Below are 23,843 nucleotides of genomic sequence, written 5' to 3' on the forward strand. Positions count from 1 at the left end.
CGCGTTGATTTTATTTAAAGTTTAATTAAACGCACACACGTTGTTGTCATATAGAGTCACCACAGAAGAAGTTTATTTTATTTTATTTTATTTAATACGACTTATTGTCCGTCAGGCGCACAGGCGCGTCGAAGCCCACTGAACACGAGCTGAACGCTGGAGTTGTCCCGAAGGTGAGTGAGCTCCCTGTACCGTCCTGTACGTGTTCGATACCGGTGAGCGGGTCCGGTGAGCGGGTCCGGTGAGCGGGTCCAGTCTCCTCACAGGGTGTCTCAGGTACCATCGTTACAGGTGTGTCTGTTGGTGTCACCGTGTGCGCATGCGTGGAATAAAACAGAGTGTAATCAGCTGTAATTCCACAGCCAGGGTGAGGTTAGTGGAGAAGCTCCTTTGTTAAACTACTTTATGTTAATTTAAAGCATCAATATATTATATTAATTAATTAAAATGTCTGTGAACTGGATGTAGCTGCCAGGAGCTGTCTCACACTGACTGTCTGCCGTCCACTCGTTAGATCTCGGTGCTTTTTAACTCTAGATTGGAACCGGATGAAGGATTTTAGGAGAAGCTGACTGCAATGACGCCAATGGTGGTGAAGACAACAACTCCCATGTTGTCTTCAACTCCCATGATCCCACACTGCTCCACCAGAGGACGGGGTTTCCCACAGCACTTTGCAGTTAAGACGGTCGCCTTAGCAACACACGCCTACCGCCTTAACTACGTGGTCGTGTCACTCTCTCCGGTTTTCTCCCTTTCACTCCGAACCGTGACCAAAGCCAGTCTCTCCTTCTTCTATGTGTCCGAACAGCAGCATCTGGTGGTTGTCATGGCGATATCTATCGTCGTTCTTTATCCGGGTAAAAAGAAAAAACATTTCTGGGAGAAGACGTTCATCTGGCATTTGGATAGCCTGTCGCATCGAGGTCAGATAATTATTCTAAATTATTCTATAACTACTTGAACAACCTGTAAACTGTTTTCTTATCAAGGCTAGTTGCGTTTACACGTGTTTGTCTGATCGCTATACGTTTGATGATTGCACGTGATTTTCTCTCGCATTGTACAAATGGACAGAAAAACGCAGCCAAAAATTGCGCCCTACCTCTCCACCCCCCCCAGGCGTCTGACGGCCTACCACCTTCACTAACACATTTGCGGCGGGAAACCCTGAAGGATTAATTGATTATTGGTAGAAATAGGGGACAGATTAATCGATACTGAAGTTTGTTTCTGTTCTCGCTGGTGGTGTTTGACCTTTGACCTCTGGGTGGCACAGACATGCAAATCAGCGTTCTGAATGAATTGAAATGGAGTTAACACTGGACACTGTGTGTGTGTGTGTGTGTGTACAGTGTGTGTGTGTGTGTGTGTGTACAGTGTGTGTGTGTGTGTGTGTGTGTGTGTGTGTACAGTGTGTGTGTGTGTGTGTGTGTACAGTGTGCTCTTTAGCAGTGGATGTGTGAAAGGTCAGAGACACATCCTGTTTGTTGATGTCCTGCTGTCTTTTAGTGTAAAGGTCAATGGCACCGCTCTCTGTGTGTGTGTGTGTGTGTGTGTGTGTGTGTGTGTGTGTGTACACTGGTGTCGGTTTGTTGGTAAAAACTCAGTTGATAACATTGATTGTCCAATGAAGCAGTGTTTGGCGTGTGTGTACTGGTGTCTTCTATCTTTGTGAGGACCTGTCTGAAACACACTTTGAAAGTAAGCTAAGACACTTTATTGATCCGACTCTGGGATCCAGATACTCAATACAACAGATAGAAAATACACATCAAATAAAAATAGAGTATGAAAATACAGGATGAAATAGAAATAGAGTTGTATGTACATACATATAATATATATACAGCAGTATAATGTAGAGGAAATATAGGCTATGAATATACAGTACAAGTATAATGTTTTCCAACATTTAATGAATTAACTAATTAGCATTAATTGAGTCACTGGTTTCTACTTGTCTAATCAACCGAGGCCAACAGAGCGCCGCTGTGTTAACTCGAATGAGGGAATGCTTTATGTCAATGTGCGTCCTCACAAGTACAGAAGTAGACGAGTTGTGTGTCCCTGTAGATTCAGCTGACTGACGGACGGATCAATAACGGAGGATTTCCTTCAGTCCCAGCTGACTGGACCAAGTCTCTCCGTCTAATCTGAGCTTTCAGTCTGGATCCTGCAGATCAACAGATGCTGCTGTCAGTGTCCGTGTTCACACCGCGCTCCTAAACGCTGTTTATCCAGTCCCGATCCAGTGTCACATCTTCAGCACCGACTGTGGAAGCAGGAACGGGTGTTTTCTGAGAGACTGAAGTCTTTGAGATTCAACTGAAGGCCCAGAAATACTTTTATTCCTTTTAGATTCCTCACATTGATTGTTGACTTTGCGCTTGTGGCAACAAGCATTTGTCCGCAACCCACATCCACTCTAGTGAAGAGAAACCAGACCTCTCAGAGTATTAAGGTATATCTGCATGAGCTGCACGATTAAATATTTTATCCAGTGAGTTAAAATACGTCATGGCAACTGTCTCAAAGGTCCAGTGTGAAACATTGAGGAGGATTTATTGTCAGAAATGTAATATAATATTAACCGGTGTGTTTTCATTAGTGTGTAATTACCTGAATATTGGAAACTGTTGTTGACGTTGTTTCATGAGAGCGACAGACAAAAATAAAACGTAGTGTCGTCGGCAAAAAAGTTAAACTTTTTCATTAGTGAATAATCAACAAGAATGAAGGAGACGAGGGACAGGGAGCGGGATGTTAACAACCAATCAGAGCCGAGACAGATATAAAGGCTCTTTGGGTTGAGGATAGTTGGTCGGCTCTGATTGGTTGTTCTCATTCGGGCCCAGTGGATTCTTGTAAACGCCATTCGGAGCCACTTGGAGGAGCAGAGGAACCTGATTGTTTCACTGTCAGAGTTTCAGAAAACATGATGAAAAGTTGTTTTTATAAAAGGTTACCTACTGCAGCTTTAAGTCAATTGAACATCAGGGAGAAGAAAACACTGAAAAAAGAAGCTTATTAAGTCTGATTGATTGTTAAAAATGATATAATACAGACAGAATTGTTTAAAAGTGTCACTGTTTGGGTTGATTGTACAGTTTTGAATATAATATGAAACATCATCACTCATCAGTCAGTCAGGGGCTGTTAGTTTACTGAATGATAGAAAAAGGGTCTCTTAAGGACAAATGTTGGGAACCGCTGATCTAAAGTCTGAATTTACCCAGAATTCCTTTAGAATCAGGTGACTGCAGAGGTGTAGCGGGAGATCCTGCAGTGGTCACAGTGATTTAGCTGAAATGTGGAGAAAGTTCAGTGGATGAAGTGAGGAATAGTTGCCCGAAGCTCCACACTGTGTCGACCTGAGCGTGTTTTGATGTGTTTGTTGGTTGTTCCTCACTTTGAATCACCGCTGTGAGCTGCAGATTGAGTTTTGTCTCCTTTCTGCCTGGTGGATCAAGGCCCCCGACGTCCCTCCCATCGATCGCTTCCTCCCGTGTTCAGACCTGTGGAAGAATCCGTCTGGGACACATCAGCCCTGTGACCCGAACCTGATCGCCTCCAACCCATCCACCCGTCCACCCGACCCTCCGTCCGTACGTCCATCTTCTCTGTTCCTGCACCTCGTCTTCCTCTCCGGATCAACAAACTCTTCTGCACTGTTCGGTCCACAGGCTGAGGTGGGTGTGTGTTGAACATCATATTGATCCTTGTTCTGCTCTCTGCATTTTCCTTTCATCTAAATTCTTCACTTAATTTGCTCTGTGTGTGTGTGTGTGTGTGTGTGGTGAAGCCTTTATTTAACCAGGATATGTGTTTTTGTGTCATCAGTGCTAACTAACACGCTCTGTGTTATAAGATATTTAATGGGAAGATAAAAATATTCCAGTACATCAATCATTCGGCAGCCAACTTACATTTGGTCCTTTTGTTCTACTTTATTTATTAGCACATTTAAAACAAGCAGAGTTGACCTAAAGGGAGCTACAAATTAAAAGTGCAAGGTACAAATATAAATCAATAAATGACAATAATAAATATAAGGCAATAAAAAATATGTAAAAACAAACAGAACCAGACTTGTAAGACCGATATATAATAAAATACTAACTTAAAACAATCAAAGTAATAGAAACATGTACGTCTTGGGTTTTGTCTGAAGATTGAGGGGCAGTGTGTTAATGAAAGCAGAAGGTTTTTCCAAAGCTTTGGAGCTGCGACCACGAACTCCCTCAACCACCAACCTGGATCGTGGAACAGTTGTAGTATCGGACAGAGAGGTTCTGCTGGGGTTTCTGTGCAGGTATGGCCTTAAACCTTAAAATGAATCCTGTATTTGACAGGTAACGTTGATGAGATTAACGTGGTGGCAACAGTCTGTTTTATTTATTCTTTGCTATGGACAATAATGCTGGCTTTGTGACGTCATGATGACAGTCTGTCTCCTAGAAAACACTTTTATATATTAATGCTAATTTATTTTACCCAAGTGTGACATCACCCATCGGTTTCTGTCCACTTTGAATGAAGTTAAGATGATCTGAAGGTAAAATGAGTGTTTTTGTCTCTGGAGTCTGGTGGAGAGTGATAGTGATATTACGGCTGTTTGTGGTTAAACTAAAGGTCTATCTCTGTAGGGATCCTTTCCATAATGCTGTCAGACACTGACAATAACAACCTGAGTCTGTCTGTGGCACAAACTAAATTTGGTGGATGGACTTTGACTGCGCGTGTGTCCTCAAGGATCAACGTTAGCTTACGAATTTTGACCAAACCAACGTTGATGAGTGATGGAAACTTGGGGTGAGTTTTGTTTCTGAGACGCTGATGCTCTAGTGCAACATCAAGTAGCAAACGTTTAAATGAAGCTTTAGCTGGTGCAGATTTTGTGTTAAAAGAGCAAATGTTTTAATAAATGTGGAAACAAACGTTAGCTAACGTTGTTCGGACACGTTGGGAATCAACAACTTGTGTCGAAATGTTTACGTATTACTCTCATTAAGGACAAAAAGACAGAAGCAGGAAATCTGATAAAAGCAGGAGAGAGACAACGAGAGCCTGTAGATAGAAAATCAGAGAACAGGTTAACAAAAACAGCCAAAGTCCTGAATAAAACATTACAGACTGTGACACAAAACTAGTTTCCAAATTTTTCTGAATGTCATTCCAAAACATGAAGTGTGCGCATGCAACCACCGCAGTATTTGTCTTTATTTATGAATGAATATTTCATGTGTCTGACCTCCCTCTCGCTGCATGGAGACAAATTCCCGACGCGTTCGCGGGATTTCCGCGTTATCTGCTGTTTAATGTCACACTCGGGCCGAGGAAGTGGAAGCGAGCGCGGCAGATGTAAACAAACCCGACCTCTGCTTTTAATTGGCAGCAAAATAAAATGCAAATAAAGTCGAAATGAGGCGACGCTTTGATGTGTCGGAGGGAAGCTCGGAAAGTCCAAATCAAAGTCTACAGCGACTGGACTGAAGGGAACATCTGTGGCGATCTGTGCAGAGGGTCAGGGACAATTAAACTGCAGCTTGTAACTGTACATTAATGTCCACTGTGGCACCATATCTGCTGTGTTTCCTGAATATGAAGTGAGAATTTCTAGTCACTTTAGATTCCAGTTATCCAGCAATTCTGGAAACCAACTAATGTGAAAAGTTAAATTTAGACTCTGCAGACGCACTCGCGGCCCCGTGAGGCCGTAAAGGTCAAAACACCAGAAAACAAATCACTGTAAGGATCAAAAGCTCTGAGTGTTTGTGCGGGTTACAACCGGTTTTGGCTCCTGCCACTCCAGAGCTAACGTTAGCTGCATGAGCTAACTGCATCTAACATTACTGTTACCGACAATGATTGGATTTTGATATAGAAATACTAAGAAATCAAGTTTTTGTGAATGTTTTGGCATAAATTGTTAAATAGGGGAACAATATAAGTGAGGATGTGATCTTAAAGAGTTCATTTCACCTAGACTTTAAATTATTCTTAGTGTCTCAAACCCCGAACATCCCCTCCTGATAGTAAAGACTCAGAACCAGAACCAGTTTGTGTTTTCAGTCGTATGTAATCAAGAAACCTCTGATTCTGTGATTAGACACACAGATTTATTGGTGTTGGATGTCGGCCTGTCTAAATGAACCCAGCTGCCTGTAGTAGTGGGGGGGGGGGCTGCAACCTTCATTAGCTTTCATTAATAACAGAGAGACTTCCACGTCCAGCTCTCTACCGCTGCCTTCGCCTGTAATTACAACCATCGAGACATACATCACCTCGCTGCCGTCGCAGCCTCATGTTTGACTACCGCTCACTCCAAAGCTCCAGAGGATACGCCAGGAAAACGCTCCTCTTTAGAGGTAAACAAATGTTTACTCGTCAACAGCAGGTGTTTGTGAAGCTGTGTAATCTGGACAAAGTGAAACATTTTAAAGCACCTGGACGTGTACTTGATTTAACAAAAAACAACAAAAAATTTACCTAATTATATGAATGTATTAACAGTATTAAATTAATTCAACAGTTTCATCTATTAAATAAACAGTAAATATCTGCAAAGAATTAAATATTTTATTCTTTTTATGACAAAAAAGGAGATTTTCTTTAAATAATTACAGATTATTTTACATTAAACATGTAAATTAACAAGATATTTTTGTAATTGTATTAATACGTAATGATATATATATATAAAAGTAAAGTTTTACAGGGTTTTTCCTGTTTATTTTACAGTGTCCACGTACTTTTGGCCTTGTAGAAACTCTCCCATCCAGCTTCCTCTCAGTGCCACTGAAGCTAACCCTTCCCAACATCCTGCCACTGATATTGTCGTATAAAACCGCCCTGATCAGCTCGGACAGCAGGAAGGAAGCCAAGGGACACAACGTGCACTAATGCCAACGTAATGCCACTGAAAGCAGCCGTTAGCCAGTTAATCACCTCGGCTGTAACTCTTAAGATTCAGATCTAATATACAAATTTAATCCCAGTCGGGTTTTAGTGTTTTATTATTCAAATTAAGCGCTAATGAATTCAGAATCAGGCAGTAAAACATAACGCGCTGCTGGGCTGCTTTTTCCCCATTACTTTATTTTTAATTGGTAGATCCGATTAGAGTCCACGCTGCGCTCTGATTGGTGGAGTAGATTGTGGTCTGGTGCGAGGCCAGATTAACCTGGCAGGAGGCCCCCGGGCTAAAAGGGGCTCCTGGGCCCCAATTAGGGCCCCGTTCTTCCTGTTCTTCCTGTTCTGTGCTGTGTGCTAAATTCTTCTAAAGTGTCTGTTTAACGACTGTTTTATGATAACAATGGATGAAATGAGGGTGTGACAGTGCGTCTGTGGTGGAGTTATTATTATCGACATCATTATAATAATATATATATAAAATAAACTGCAACAGGTTGGTGTAAAACAAGTGATTTGGATGGATTTTGAGCAGATTATGTCCTGATTCTCTGTATTATGTATTTATTTAATTTAATTTATTAATTTACACTGTAAAACCTGATGAGTTAACTCTTGAACAGTTTTACTGTTTTAACTCCAACAATTCGGTATATTACATATTATTATAAATAACTTCTTTATACGTTTATATACTGAGAGTAATACAGTCAATAAATAATAACATGTGAATGATGGAATGAATCGTAAGAATAAAGGAATTACTCATTAGTTTTTACCTTCATTTAGTCCTGTTGAGGTTTTAATAGCTCACAGTGAACATGATGTGTTCAATCCGTTAAAGGAGATTGAAAAACAACAGAGCGGCGATGAGGAATGTTTTCAGTTGGACTCTAAATGACGATCGATCCCAATAGTTCAGCGACCATCTGCTGCATGTTGCACCTGACCGGCAGGTGTTCAGTCCAAACCTTCCTCCAGTTTATCTTTGGATTCAAACAGACTTTAACTCCTTCCTTCTCTCTCTCCGGCTCCATCCTTTCATTATTCTGTTTCCTACCGTCGCCCCGCTGATAAACTCTGAACTACATTTCCCAAGAGGCCGATTGTCTTCTGTGGTGACTACATGAGCTGAGAGGAAGCTGTAGTGGAACAGTGGAGGGTGAAAGAGTGGTGCTCTGATAACTTAAGATCCAGAAATCTGATGACTAAAATCCTTCATCCGGTTCCAATCTAGAGTTAAAAAGCACCAAGATCTAAACAGTGGATGGTAGACAGTCAGTGTAATGTAAGAACGTGTTAAATAATCCCCACCCGGTGCAGTGAAGGGCTCTGCAGCCCGGTGGAGGAGAGCAATGACCTGGCCTACCGTGCTAACTGTATTAGCGACGGGGAGTGCTAGCATTTGTTCTGCTGTCAGCGAAGACAAATTAGCTGCTGCGCTAATTGTTGTGTGAGCTGCAGGGAGATGCAGCAGCAGTTTACAGACCGTCAGAGAGTGTGTGTGTGTGTGTGTGTGTGTGTGTGTGTGATAACGCAGTCCTTCGCTGTCCAAATATCACCCAGGATGTCAAATTGATTTCTCTGGCGTGTGAGTTAGTGCACATAGCCGTTTTCTTTTACTGTGTGTGTGTGTGTGTGTGTGTGTGTGTCCTCCATCTGTTCTAGAAAGCCCTTCCTGAACCTGCTGAGCCCACCAGACCTTACTCTACACACACACACACACACACACACACACAGGGTCCATGGTGAGCTGCTCTGTTATGTAACATCCGAAACACTTGTCACCGTCACCGCGTGGCTCGGTTAAACTCCGGAGCGTCCTGTCTGTTCACCGCCTCCTGACGGACGTGCTAGTGACCGAAGGCTGCGGCTGACCATCGATTGAGCTGCCAGATAGTTTCTCAGTCGATTGAACAGCGATTAAATGTTTTAAACTGACCGACCCAAAGATTCACATCAGGTCAGTCACAACACCGGACGTCATTTATCCCCTTTATCATAATATATCAGTATTTATAGTTCCTACACTGCTCTGACTTCTGTCTCATACAAATATTGTTCGGACAGGCCTGCCCCCAAACACTGTTATATGTCACTTCAGTTGGAAGATGGTAGAGTTTGATATTAATTAGCATTTTCAGTGCTAATCTCACTACTGGTTTAACTGTTGTAGATTCAGGAAATGTGAGCACACGTGAGTCCTGGAGTACATTGAATCTCTCAGACAGACGCACACTGTGAATATTTACATACAGGACACATTATGAGCCCGTTGTACAACATAAAGTTCATCGAATTGGAGCCACGAGGACTGTGAATGTGAACAAAGCAGCAGAGTGACGCCACAGAGCAGATCTCTGGCTGTTTTATATTTTCCTATAATCTTCTGTCAGGGGTCCTCGGAGAACCCGACACACTCTGCTGCCTCCTCATTAGCAGCTCAATGTTTTATTTTCGCCATTTTCACCGACTCAGATAAAGACAGCCGACCGCGCGGGAGGCGCTGACTCTCAGAAGCCTCGCAGGTTGTAAAAACAGGGATTTAGATGCTGCAGTGTGAAGATGGCATGAAGGAAAAAAACAGGTACTTTAATGTTTAATATCTGCTGAAGCTTCTTAGGCCTTCAAATAAGAGTTGTTTATATTATTAATTAATCTGTCGGGTCATTTTATAGATTAACCCCGTAGTTGATGATCAAAGTAACAAAGATATATTCAGTTTACTGTTACAGAATACAAAAGATTTCCATGGAAACACCTGGAAATTAATTAAAATGACCTGGAATTAATTTGTTGTGTTAAACTTGCAGTGTCTCTAACAGCCAGCAGGGGGCAGCTCCACTCTGATAGTATGGAGTCTTATGGAGAAGTTGATTTATGAGCTCAGTAAACAGTTTGCTGATGAGTTTCTGGCCTCAGTCTCTAGTTTCTTCTTCCATACAGCATGATGTTCAGCTTCAACTTCAACGCGAGTGCAAGTGCCAACGACGAGTGTCGACGATGCCGAATGATGCTGGGGATAGTCTGCGTCGTTAGGAGGAATAAAAGAGATTAGAGTTAGAGTTAAATGTGTCAGTACGAGGAAAACCGGTAAATTATCTGAGCGTTGCTGTCCTGTATCAGAAAATCTTCACATCAGTTTCTCTTTCTGCCTCGTTGAACCGTTACGTTAGCGTCATGTTGGGAGTTTAGAGCGAGACCGGAGGCGAGGATCAGAACACAAACTCCAGCTTTGCTTCACCTTTTTGTTTAAATATCCACTGGAGTTGGAGACGACTTTATGTCCTCGTGAGGAGCGACGCGAGGAAGGTGTATTTGAAGAGTGAGATCATACACGTGGCGGCGGTCGTCAGGCTGCTGTCTGTCAGAGCAGACCTACAGGTCAGCCGCTCAGCCTTTCATCCTCACTCCGCCGCCAATTACTTCTCAACACGACTCGCACACGACTTGGGAGGCTGGAAACAGTCATTTTTTGCCATATTTGCCTAAAAATTAATTAAAAAAATTAATTTATAAGCAGCCAAATGAATATCTGTCAAATCGTTTGAGGTTAAAATTTAAAATTTGTGGTTCAAAAAATCATCTGAAAGTTTAAAAAAGGGGCAGAAAATACCATTTAAAAGACAAAACAAAGGCCCCAACGTTCAGGATCTCACACTTTTCTAATATTATTATATTTAACGTGTTCAAACATCAGTGAGTCTCCCTACCATGGACGCTGTGACTCGCAGTTGGGATTGTTGAGGGAAAAGTTTTACATTCATTTGAAAGGTCAGGATACAAGAATACAACATTTTACACATATTTTATAACTTTTTAGTGGATAAAACTTCAACCTCTTTCCTGCCTTTAATACCAGTGTTCACACGTCATTATGCCAGGTTTTGGGGCTGCAGCATCTTTACGTGGATCATTGGAGGCTCTGACCGGGTGCTGGTTTCTATAAATTCTGGTTGAGGCTAAAAATAATTGATCCATGAAGCTGTAGCAACCTCAGTCCCCTCAGCAAATGTCTATAAATATAATTCATCCCCCCGAACGAGCTGCTTCCCTCCAGCTTTAGAAACTCATTGTGTGCAGCCAGACTTCGTTCAAACCCACAGATTTATTTTGAAATTCTGGCGGAGATCCCGAAGTTTTAAAAGATCCCAAATACAGCAGGATGAATTTTGGAAGAAGACTTTCTGTTTAATTAAGGTGTGACTCCGTCTTTAGTCCGCTCAGGGGCCCAGTCAGGTTCTTTGAGGAACAAGGAAACTTGCTTGCTTCTTTTTGGTTTACGTTGCGCAAACAATATCAGGTTCTGTCAGTTTGTGTCTTTCAGGAAAAAGACAAAATCAAACAATTTGAAAACAGATGAATCGATAGCTGTAACAATATTAGTAAATAATCAGTTAAATATTTAACTGTGTGGATTCTGAAGCTTCTGTTTGTTGCATTCAGTCTCACAAACTGTTCTGCATTTGCATGCAAACACTGTCTATTTCCAGCCTCAGCAGATGTTGTAAAAGGAGCTGAAACGTGTCCGTATTGTTATCTTTCCAATATTGTATAATTATCAGCAGTGGAGTTCCTGACTGCAGCGGCGCCCAGAGGACCACGCAGTGTGTGGGTGACAGCTAAACGGGAAGAAATGAGACGTCTGCTCCTTTCAAATCCCCAAGTGCTGAAAATATGAATTGCAAAGCTGCAAAATTAGCCAAAAAAAACACGACTGTGTGTGTGTGTGTGTGTGTGTGTGTGTGTGTTGTGTGTGCGGCATAATTTCAATTTCCAATTTGCACTCTTTCCAACGTCTCTTCAGCATATGTTTACTGTGTTGCAGCCAGGATTCACACTCCTACACACTTCCTGTCTGTGTGTGTGTGTGTGTGTGTCTCTCACACACACACACACACACACACACACACACACAGGTGTACAGGTAGTCTCGTCTCTACAGGTGTAGCTGAAGTCAGATTTTTTTTAATCACACGCTGTGAGAATTTAATGGGAATCAAAACACTGTCGCCATACAAGGTTCACTTCCTGCTGCCAGTAGATGTGTTCAGGCTCCTCCTCTCCTCCCCCTGTTTCCTCTCCTTGTTTCCTCTCCTTGTTTCCTCTCCTTGTTTCCTCTCCTTGTTTCCTCTCCTCTCGTTTCGTCTCCTCTCCTCTCCTCTCCTCTCCTCTCCTCTCGTCTCCTCTCCTCTCCTCCTCTCTGTCATTAAACAGTAACCTCTGTATCTATACCTCAGATCAGAGGAGAGAAACTGATGTTTGAGATGTTGCCGCGTCGTCACTGCAGAGGATGATTGATTCAGATCGGCCCTCGCCTCCCTCAGGACGCCGGCTCGAACCGATCGATCCTCCGTTCGGTCTCGTATTCATAAAGAAGGCTGATGACAAAGAGCTTCCTGCGGCCCCCAGGGGCGGCAGACAAACACAATCAGCTGTGATACTGCGGTTCACTGCGGTTCGTACTGCGTCTGTGTGACGCTGGTTACAGTTCATCTAACTTTAAGCTTCACGCTGCTTTAAACTCAGGGAGAAAGATCCTAACGGCAGATTTCTGCGACATAGACATAAACTTCATTTATAAAATAGTGTAAAGGGGTTGTTGTTTATCTCCAGAGAGCAAAAGGCTGTGAACAGGTTTATTTCTGCTGTTGGACAGTTTAATATGGAGCCAGCCTCTAGTGGCCGTTAGAGGAACTTTACATTCATGGTTTCCCTCCACGTCTTTGTGTGTTTTGGGGGATTGTAACAGCCTATAAGTGCGGACTCACCAGTGTCGGGCCGTCGGTCAGCGTCTGGAGCTTCAGTTTCTGTGGAAGGAACTGGGTCGATGCTGAACTTCAGCAGTTTGATTCTGCTTCATATCCACTGTAAATTCATTAAAACTGTGTGTGTGTGTGTGTGTGTGTGTGTGTGTGTGTGTGTGTGTGTGTGTGTGTGTGTGTGTGTGTGTGTCACAGTGAAGGGAAACAAATTGGATGTATGAGCGGAGCTGCTGTGTGGCAGAGAGCTGCAGCCTCGGCACTTTTCTCCTCTGACCATAAAATTTCCCTCCTTCTTCATCATGTCAGACACTCCTCCTATTCTTCTTCTTCTTCTTCTTCCTCTTCACCACTGCCTTCTTCTCCTCTCCTTGTCTTCCTCTCCTCTCTATCTGTAACACACATTACATTTTTACAGGCGGCCTGTGCAGGTTTGATGTAATGCTGCTTGTCAAAAAGCCGCCTGCCTCCCAGAGCAGAACATCCACAGCTACGGCTTTATTATGGAGGGAGGAAGAGGAGGAGGAGGAGAAACAGGGGAGGGAGGTAAAGAGAGCAAATTGTAGAATGAAAGGGAGGAAAGGAGGGAGGTGGTGATGATAAATGAGGAGGAGAATGGAAAGAAGAGAGAGGAAGACATTAGTCCAGAGGGAGGAAGGGTAGCGCTGAAAGAAGTATTAAAAGCACCAATAAACAACTGCGAGTAAAAGTCAACTTCATTCAGCTTCTTACAGGAGCAACAGTGCAGAAATATTAACAACAAAACTCTGTGTGGCATTATGGGATGGTTCATATACAGCGGGGCCCAACAGAGGGGTCGCGCCCCTCCACAGGGTCGCCACATAGATCTGAGGGGTCTTCACATGATTAATGGGAGAGAGTTCCCCCTGAGGAGAGGAGGAGGGAGAGGAAGAAGGAGAGGAAGAAGATGAGTCCGATACAAGTGCGTTAAAAGAGGCGACTTCGCTATCCTCGGGGAAAAATGGCGGGCGGGACACTGCTGGGTCCGGTTTCGGGCCTGATAAATGACGTTGTATCAGATCGCCGATACCTGATGGAGGAGTTTACGATTTCTGTATCGGAAGTTAAAGCTGTTAAATAAATTGAGCGGAGTGAAAGTAAATATACTTACAGGAGAGATAAAAGGTTGGAAGGAGGTAAAGATGGAGATATGAGGGGAGAAAGGAGAGCAGGATGGAAGAGGAGAGAGGCAGATTTAGGGAGCAGGAGGACAGAGTTTATGGCCTGTTGAAAGAGACTGTGGGGGGGGGAAGGGGGAGGACTACGTCGGGAGGTGGAGGAGGCGCAGGGAGCAAAAGATGGATGTGGGGTCGTTCCAGGACACGCTGTTTTAAATAAACGCCACAGTATCAGCCAATCAGTTTGACTACAGCTCCCATAAATCCTGCTGCTGCTCGGCCGCCCTGCAGGACACACACACACACACACACACACACACACACACACACACACACACACGCTCTGCAGCTTTACGACTGCATACAGCTCATATATACTGTGTGTCAGGCTCATAACTGGCCCCTTTTTTAAAATATCAGGTCACAAACAAACATGAAAACTTCTCTGAAGTGGATTAAAAACATCAAACACTGACACAGTGAGAGGAGACTGAGGCTCTTCACATTCAACGGTGACATTTATCATTTACATACTTTAACTTTAAAGAAGCAAAAAGGTGCTTTTACAGGCCTGTTGCACTGGTGGCTTCACTCTGTAGTACACGTTGACTGACAGACGTTCAGCGAGCTCAGAGAAGCAGCTGAATGTGGAAACTGCACATCTTTCAGACTTCATTCAGACTGCAGGAACCAGAACAAACACTGATCTCTGACTGGAGGGAATGAATTCATCACCTCTGAATGAAAACAAAACGCTTGTTTGACCTGAGCTGATTTTGATTTCAGGTTTTTTTTTTTTTTTTTGGCATGAAATGTCTGAATGTGGACATATTAGTACAATCACAAACCCTATAGGGCATTTTAATAAACAACAACAGTCAGTTAGATCCAGATCCTGGTTGTCTGAATCATTCTCTGGTTTTGGTTTCAGTCGGGTTTTCTAATATCTGAAAAATGAAATAATTAACAAGAATCCATTTTATTTTTGTTGCTAGTTCACACTTTAAAATGCCAAAATGACCAGAGACATTTACTGTGTCACATCTCCCACTTCAGAGATCTCTCATCCAAACTATTGCTCACGGAAAGTGTCAACGAGGCTATTTTTACAGTGTAAAACCTTCAGTTTCATACTTTAACTCATTCATTAAAAGAGGAGAGAGAGAGAGAGAGAGAGAGAGACGGGGCGGGTGTCGGAAGTTGTGTAACTGTCCGTGTTGGCGAGCGAGCGATGTCGTGAACAGGAAGAGAGGCGTGCGCCGCAGGAAGTGGTCATCGTGCCAGAAGGGGACTCCCTCTGATGGGAGGGGGCGAGTGACACTGACACTCCTGCAGAGAGAGAGAGAGAGAGAGAGAGAGGCCACCTGTTACAGTCCGTCACACACAGTCGTGATCATCGTGGCATGTGTTCGCTATGGGAACCACTGCAGCTTGAAAATAGCTTCCTCTGACTTACTTCCTGGTGTTTATGTAACATTAAAGCAACTTGATCACGACTTTGATTTTATACTTTTACAGTGATGAAGAGTCACAGGTTCCATATGTGAGATTTGATCAGTGAACGGGTTGTAGTGTAGCTTTGTCCCTCTGCTGCCTGTGGACTGATCTCTATGTGTCTCTATGTAGGATGAGGGTCAAAGGTTGTGACCTTTATGCTCCCAAGCGCCAACAGTGGGCAACACCAGCTATTAGTTTATAAATGGAGTCCGTCCATTAGCTTGGCCCCAGCTAACACGATCCATGATACTGACTTCTGTATGACAAACAAAGCTAACGATAGCCGTCTACCAGCCACAAGCGAAGCGAGGCAGGGTCCGCCACATAAAGTGAGTTTATTGATCTACGAACTAACTGATCACAAGTGGAGATTTTCAGGATCTGTGTGGCTGAAATTTCCTCGGGGAAACACAATGATGAAAAGTTATATTGTATTTGTGCACAAAGCTGAAGTTATTTAATACAAGCAGGAACAATATGAGCTTCTTAGAGACTAATTATGTCACTTTTTCTCCCCGCCTTCACTGTTCCCATTAATCTATACCTCTGTCTCTGCAGCCATCTACACACACACAGTATCTATATATACAGTATCTCTCTCTCTATAGGCCCATCCCTCTCTCTCTTTCTCTCTCTGCAGTATGTAATTTATCACCTCTCTCTATCAGTGTGTCAGTTTTTAGAGGCTGAATGAATCCCTCTGCACTAAAACTGCTGCTGGAATCTGTGTGTGTGTGTGTGTGTGTGTGTGTGTGTGTGTGTGTGTGTGTGTGTGTGTGTGTGTGTGTGTGTGTGTGTGTGTGTGTGTGTGTGTGTGTGTAGGCTTTATGTCTTTGTGTAGCACGTGTCACTCGTCTGGTGTTGAAGTTCACGGCTGACTGACATCGTGCACCTGCATGCTATGTGACACTGTAACCTTGGCGACCGCTGCGTTCGTCTGAGGTGTCGTATTTCCTGCAGCGTGGCGTTTTCGCTCCAGGTTTTTTTGTGCCGACGGTGCCGAGACTCAGAGCTTTGTTTCACTTTCAGACACATTTTCCGAGTTGGTTTCTCCAGCTTTTGGACGTCCGGTGGGTGTCTTCTTGGATGGACGGCTGCAGCTCGTCCTTGGCGGCGTCTCTGTTGCCACCTTTAGTCAGCTGGCAGCGTCAGAAGTAACATCACAGCTTCGCTGTTGGCCGCTGCCTCGCTGGTTAGTCAGAACAACTTCTTGGCAACAAAACAAGGGATTTTCTCAGCAACTTTCACACATGATGAATCATGTTTCACTTCCTCCAGAGCTGCTTACATTTTATCTGTCTCTGCCGCACAATAATCATAATTTTCATACTTTTTACTTTTAATATGACAAATGTGGTTTGGAGGTGAACAGGTGACACGCAGCGGTAGAAAAAGAACAAACGTTACATCCGTATCATCCACCGATAACAACTGTTTCCACTCACGACCGTTCTTGTAAATCGCTGACAAATCCCGCCGTGTTGCACTCCCGTGAGGATCACACGTTAGGAATTGTTAAAACGTTTAGTCTCCACTATAGAAACACTAGCTAACTGCTGAAGGCTGATAAGGTTGTCTGACCACAAGGATGTTGTTAGTTATTAGTTTGATTAATGCTTTAATAATGTGAGTATTGATAACTGACGCTGGCTGATCACGCTACACTAGACAAAAGGTAAAAACTGGCAGCTGTGGTTGCCAGAACTTTACTGTAATAAATACAGTTTTTCTACTATAACGGTAAAAGGATATAACTAGGATTTTAAAATGTAATCCATATTTTACCTTATAAATAAGATTTTACCATCAAAAGAAACCGATTAGTCATGTAATATATATTATATGAAGAGTGTGATGGTAGTTTTCTGTACAATTTACAGTCTGTAATATAAAAAACTTAATATGTATAAATTCCTTTCAAAATGCAGCCTAGATAAAGGTTTTGCCATCAGATATCTGCTACAGAAACTTTAATCTATTTAGAATTTACGGTCTTTTCCTGTAATGGTTCGACAGTTTTTTACCGTAAAATCTACAAATGGACATTTAAAACTATGTTTATCTCACTTTACCCAGTTTCTGAGAGCAGATAGAAACCAGACAGCCTCTGGGAGCTAACGTTAGCTACATCCCAGGTCCATTACCTGTCCGACACATGTAGTCCCATATAGGACTATAACTAACTATTATTTTCATTGTCAGTTAATATGTGGATTATGTTTTTTTCACATTAATCATTTTGTATATTAAAAGTCAAACAAATGTTAAACCATGTTGTAAGAGCCCGGATTAAAAGGTGTCCTCGTCACTGTGGGTTAAACCCTCTGGAGGAATAAACTCCACCAGCAGACATTAAGAGCAGAGACGTGTGAAGACTTTCACGATAAGCAGCCAAACAGCAGCGACTCCCCCACGGGACTCATTAAAGTTTGATCTGATCTGATATTTTCATTTTCTCAAGTTACCGACTGACTGTGTGTTTTTAAAAACCCGTGTGATCGTTTCCTCTTCAAACAACCTCTCTGATTTCCTTCAACCATGTTCTCTTATTCCGGCTACCAGATCTGATGGCGTCGGGGTCACAGGCGGGTCAGCGTGACTTCTGACCTTTTTGAAATTTAAAATAAATAATAATTTTGCAGCTTGTTGTTTGTTAAAGCCGTGAGAGATGTTCTGACTTTAAACAAACGCAGTGCAGTTAAAGTGAAAACAACAGAACGTTTTCCATCAGATTAATGTGGAATCATAGCAAACAGACATTAATCCAGATTATGACTGCCTGTCGGATCATTATCTGTACCTGAGACTCTGTTAACGCTCTCATTTGCTGCAGTTACATGCACACTTTCTACTGAAACCATGGTGATTGAAGAAGCCATGGAACGATATGAACATCATTCGTTCGCCACACCTTGAAAACGTCAAGTCAGTCCTTCCTGTTGCTGGTAGGTGGCGCTATGACTATGACTGAATATTGGTATCTAGATGTGTTCAGCCAATTAGACAATTTACAGTTTAAATTACAACAACTTCCTGTGTCTTGACGAAATATCGAAATTTGGCGCCATGGCACGGACACGCCCTTCAACGACAACTCAAGATTTTGATTATTTTTCATCCTGATGACCACTAAGATATACGTGCATACCAACTCTCATACATACTGTATGTATAATGTGCTTCTGAGGAAAAAAAGAAGAAGGGTCCTCGCAGCGGTCCGCACTTTATTATGTTTTTGACATCGTGTCACGAGACCGTTGGGAAGGAGATTCGAGGGCCGGAAATGGGCCCGGTGCCAGCAGTTTGAGTTACCTGATGTAAACAGTTACTGTGTGTTAAAATGTGCTCAGCTCCAGGTCTCTGCAGTTTATCACACGCACTGTGTGTGTCTTTACTGCATCCATGTGCGTAGGCGTCCATATGTGTATGTGCGGCGGTGTTTGGTGCCATGGGAACAGACATATGGTGACGATCACATGCTAGGAAGAAGGTCAGTCCCAAAGACGTGGAGGGAGGAGACGTGAAGCCGAGATGGGGACAACAAAGAAGAAATTACAGTATATACAGTAAATAAAAGATGTAGATTTTATTTCTGTTAAATGAGTCTGAACCCTCGGCGAGCTGCGGGATCCGCCGCGGGTTGAGCTGTATATCGTCTGGAAATGTCACATGACCTTTAGTCGTCATGCAAGACGGATGGCTTCTTCACCTTTTCAGGACATTTTCCAGGTCCACAGAGACAGCTGCATGGTGACTGAAGCGAAAGTCAAATTATTGTGAGAGATTTTGTGCTCGCAGTTATTAATCGTCTTTGTTTACATCTCGATTAGAGTTGAAATAATCAGACAAATAAACCAACTAAAGCTTCCAGAGTTTGGGACTATTTGTCAGACAGAACCAGCGATGTGACGATGTTAGAATTTAATCAAACTACCGTACAGACACAGAATGTAATGTCTGACTAAAAAGCTTGTATATTATATAAAGTGACAATTTAACACATTAAAATAAATCACACACATTAAAAATGGCAATGATGAAACACTATGAATGAAACATTACTTACAAATTGCAACCAGGACCAAGGTTACACTTAAAACGTCACCACAAGCAGATTCCAACTAATTCACATTTAATATAAATGTAAGGGACCCAAAACGCTCTTGTGTGGGACTCCACATGTTAGAGGTTGACTTAAGCATTAAAGTGTCACTACACCCAACAGGGGGCGTAGCCTCAACACAGACGCTAACAGAGCTAATGAGCAGACTCTTAGTGTCCACGCTAAAAACACAGTCCGCTGCAGATTTTACAGTCACTAGAAGCACACTCGCGCTGTCTGTAAAGGTTTCTGTGTGCTACCTGTTTGTAGCTAAGCTAGCGGCTCAGAGAGAATAACTCTCCGGTATTAGAGGACGTTAACTCTGTTTTTATAGAAATGTCGAGGTTGAGGCTGATTTAAAACAGTAGAGGGCGACACTTTCAACCCATGAAATACAGATTTTCACAACATAATAATAATAATGTCAATATTACCAACAGCATTGATGTGTGTCATCACAGTACGGGTATATAAGTCAGATTACAGCTCAGAAAATTCATTTTAGGGCCGAGAAGCTCTTTTAATGACCTTGAAAACTCTATTGGTTTAACATGAAGCAACACTGACGAACACAGAACAGTCTTATTAAATGTGACCTCTCCTCGCTTCATGGTTAATGTTTTTACCTTATAAGCTTTATGATGGTAGTCGGGGTGGTCTTTGCTTCAGGCGGTGGAACAAACACACGAATGCTCTGCAGACGTCTTTTGTTTCGGTCTTTATGTGACCTTTCCTTCAGTGCCTGTCTTCGGACAAATTATGAACTTTGTACACAAGACAAATAATGGCTGAGCTGCCATGACCTTTACTACAAATATTAATAATTTTCAGAGGAGGATTTATTTTTTTCTTTCACAACTTTTATTCTACGAAGAATCTTCAGGTAGTTTCGTTATGATGATGATCGTTGCGGCCTGCAGGGGTCACTATCGCTGCTCTTACTGCTGTGTCATTTCAAAATTATGAGGCCACACACTTTACTTCTATGGTACTGTCAAAGTCAGAATGACCTTCAGATGTCTCTCTACCTAACAGCCAGTTTTGTAGTGTGTGTGTGTGTGTGTGTGTGTGTGTGTGTGTGTGTGTGTGTGTGTGTGTGTGTGTGTGTGTGTGTGTGTGTGTGTGTGTGTGTGTGTGTGTGTGTGTGTGTGTGTGACCTCCGCACTGACCAGTATAATATGACACCAGCAGCAGAGCAGAGGTAAAGGCTTCATGGATTTGGGAACAATAATCCATTTTGCTGCAATGCCACTGCAATGCAACACCCTTTGTCTTGTTCAGGGATGCTCCCGTGTGTGTGTGTGTGTGTGTGTGTGTGTGTGTGTGTGTGTGTGTGTGTGTGTGTGTGTGTGTGTGTGTGTGTGTGAGAATGGACAGATAAAAGGGTGATTGTCTCGTCTCCTGTCAAAGGTTGAATGATGGAAAGAAGGAAAAGAGTCGATTTTTATCCATTATTGGAATTATAAACTAATTATCAAGGTGTGTGTGTGTGTGTGTGTGTGTGTGTGTGTGTTTTGACAGCCGTAACTCTCACCTCACCTGACCTCCGCTGAGAAGCCGGTGGGCTTTGTTTACTGTCGGCTCTGATTCATGTTCTGGTCGTTTCCCTCCCCGCTGTCGGCTGAGAGGATAAATTTGATGACTGAAGCCTCTTTGATTGATCGGTGATACGAGGTTTCAGCCCCGATCTCCCGCTCGCTGACGTTTTTTAAAAATCACCAATCAGATGACCCCGGATGAGAGAGTACAGTTAGCAGATAATGATTCTGATGAGCCAGCATCAGTACGTAGTGAAAAGTAGTAAAAGCTCGCTTGAGGTGTTTTTACCTTTTTGTAAAAAGAGTTTAATGGTTGCAAATTAAAACAACATATTCAGAACCAGAGGGACTATATATAGTTTTAAACAGTCAAATACTCAAAGTGGCACATGTATATAGTAGTTCCCTGAATGCATCAGTTCAATTTATGAGTCATTGAATGGATCCTATTAACTTTTGTTTTTTACATTTTAATTCGATGTACTTTTGTCTTATTTTTCTTTTTATTTGTTTTTGTTTATGTTTATTTTTCTTTCTGTCTCCTGGCAGCTTCTCTTAGTTATTTTTGTTGGGTTTCATCTTGTTTGATACGTGTATTGCCACCTGTATTAATAAATACAGTAAGTAAAATAAAGTAAAATAAACTCCTGTGTGATGAGCCGGCAGTCTCCTCAGAATGAATCCTCACATTAACACATGAAACTAACAGAAACGTTATTTCCATCCTGTTTTCTACATTATTTTTCACCATTTGAGCGTCGACTCTTTGGAGAATCGGTGCCACCTACTGCTTACCTCGTGAACCAGCTCCTAACAATCACATATCGGCAGTGGGTGGAAACAAGCGTTCATTTTCTTGAGACGAACATTACGACACTTTTCTGCTATTTTCTTTCTCTGTTTTTTCGCCGTGTTACATCCTGATGTCTTGTGTTTTCCAGCTCTATGGACCAATCGTCATGAGACTCTGCAGCTACCCCCTGTCCTCGCTCCTCCCCCTCCTGCAGTCCCCGCCCCGTCCTCTGCTCCACCGCTGCCGTCTATCAGCGCTCTCGGCCGATGGCGGGGCAGCACCACGCAGGCGCCTCAGCACAGATGGCCCCGCCTCTCAGCCTGTGATTGGTCAGGACTCGGTGGAGGTGTTGGGCCACTCTTACCCGCGGGACGACTTCACCAACGTCACGCCGAAGATCTTAGCCAAGGTCGGCCGCAATCTGCACAACCAATCCCATCATCCTCTGTGGCTGATCAAGGAGCGAATCAAAGCTCACTTCTACAGGTACGAACTGAGTTAAAGTCCGCCGCCATGTTTTCATACTATTATTACTATTACTAATACTTCCTTAAAGGAGCCGTTCTCTATCACTGAGTGAACTCAGTAACTGTCTGTGTTATGTATTTATTTAACTTTTAACAATCATTCAGACTTTTTTGACCAATTCAGTGTTTTCTTCTACCTGATGTTTGATGCCATCAGAGTTTATATATTAAATAATTCACTGTAATGTGATTAGTTACACAAAAGTTAAAACATTCTTGATTCAGTTTTTTTTCACAGTTTAATAATAAGTGAAGTCAGTGTCACTTAAAATTATTAAAGCTACTCGATAAAGAATGTTTTTATAACTTACAAATTGAGTTTGTTTTACTTAACATTTGAATCTGTTTCAACCATTTTTGGAGTTAAATGAACTTTTACAGTGTAATATAAACTTTAGTCTTTAAATTATTTCATTTAGTTTTCTTTAAAGAAATAACAGATGTTGAGATACAGACTGACTGTGTATATTTTTAGCACACTTTGGTGAGCATTAAACCTGGTAAACCATCACCAACCTCTGTGAGCCGATGTTAGTGTGCAGCCTCTCAGCAACTCGCTGTAGATTAACTGCAGTCTGAGCTGTTTCTGAGCAAAGTACAAATGTTCTGTTGTTGTGAATTTTTAACTTTAAATGTGAATGTTCACACTTGAGGTGTGAATGTTCACACACTCCCTGATTTAAAGTCCTCTCTCTCTCTCTGTCTGTCTGTCTCTCTCTCTCTGTCTCTCTCTCTGTCTCTCTCTCTCTCTCTCTCTCTCTCTCTCTCTCTCTCTCTCTCTCTCTCTCTCTCTCTGTGAGTGTGTCCAGATAAAATAAAACCAGTTTGTCCTTTAAACCAGCTGCTCTTATATTTCCACTATTATAAATATATTTATCTTAATATATGTTTGTGTTCTTTATTTTGGGAGCACAAACTGCTGACTGACTCTCTCCACAGTCTCGATGTGTCTTCAGGGACAGTCGAGTGTAAAAGTTTGCTGCACTGCACACAGCAGTGAAATATCGTTAAGCTGCTGGTTATGTTCCACACTCGCCATAAAAAAACCAACACGCAGCAGCGAGCGCATTAATACTGCATTAATAAGTCATTAAGGAGTGGCGGAGTGTGTTGTCGGACGGTGGTTTATGACTCTGCCATTTCACAGGTCGTGAACTTTACTCTTTAGAAAAGCCTGTGTGCTCTGATGGCAGCGGGACAGCAGACTGTGATCAACAGATACTTTTATTATTCTACATTAAAGCTCATTTATTTCCCTCTGTTTGTGTTTTACTTACTTCTGCTTCTTATATGAATGAAACAGCAAGAATGAATCAGTGCTAGCAGTAGTAGTGTTAGTTGTAAATGCTACATGTTGATTTTCTGCCCAGTAAACTTACCCTTGGTGTATTTTAAATTATAATTTGCAGCTAAAACAAATATTAAAAATGTTTTGAAAAGTGACATTTTTTAGGTGACTGTTGTTTCAGCAGCATCTTAGTGACTACTTGATACAGTTATTTAAATTGTGTTCAAACAATATTTGATATATTATATTTAACAAAGTCTAGAAGAACTATTCAACCATATT

General features: G+C 42.3%; 1 protein-coding gene across 9 annotated transcripts in view; it reads left to right on the plus strand.

The window, feature by feature from the left end:
• The first annotated feature begins 13 nt into the window (after nucleotides 1-13).
• The window catches only part of fars2 (phenylalanyl-tRNA synthetase 2, mitochondrial), a 95,997-nt gene continuing 72,167 nt past the window's right edge, over nucleotides 14-23,843 (plus strand). The window contains exons 1-3 of one of the 9 annotated variants that reach the window (XM_051385857.1): nucleotides 14-173; nucleotides 3,474-3,692; nucleotides 21,895-22,232. In XM_051385857.1, the coding sequence (XP_051241817.1) occupies nucleotides 21,913-22,232 (320 nt within the window). In that variant the 5' untranslated portion in view covers nucleotides 14-173; nucleotides 3,474-3,692; nucleotides 21,895-21,912. Of the gene's footprint in view, nucleotides 373-459; nucleotides 927-2,335; nucleotides 2,465-3,473; nucleotides 3,693-21,894; nucleotides 22,233-23,843 lie in introns of those variants that run through there. The other 8 variants (XM_051385856.1, XM_051385858.1, XM_051385859.1 and 5 more) reach the window with 8 other exon arrangements.

This window comes from Dicentrarchus labrax, unplaced genomic scaffold (assembly GCF_905237075.1).
Source record: "Dicentrarchus labrax unplaced genomic scaffold, dlabrax2021, whole genome shotgun sequence".
NCBI classification, from domain to species: Eukaryota; Metazoa; Chordata; class Actinopteri; family Moronidae; genus Dicentrarchus; species Dicentrarchus labrax.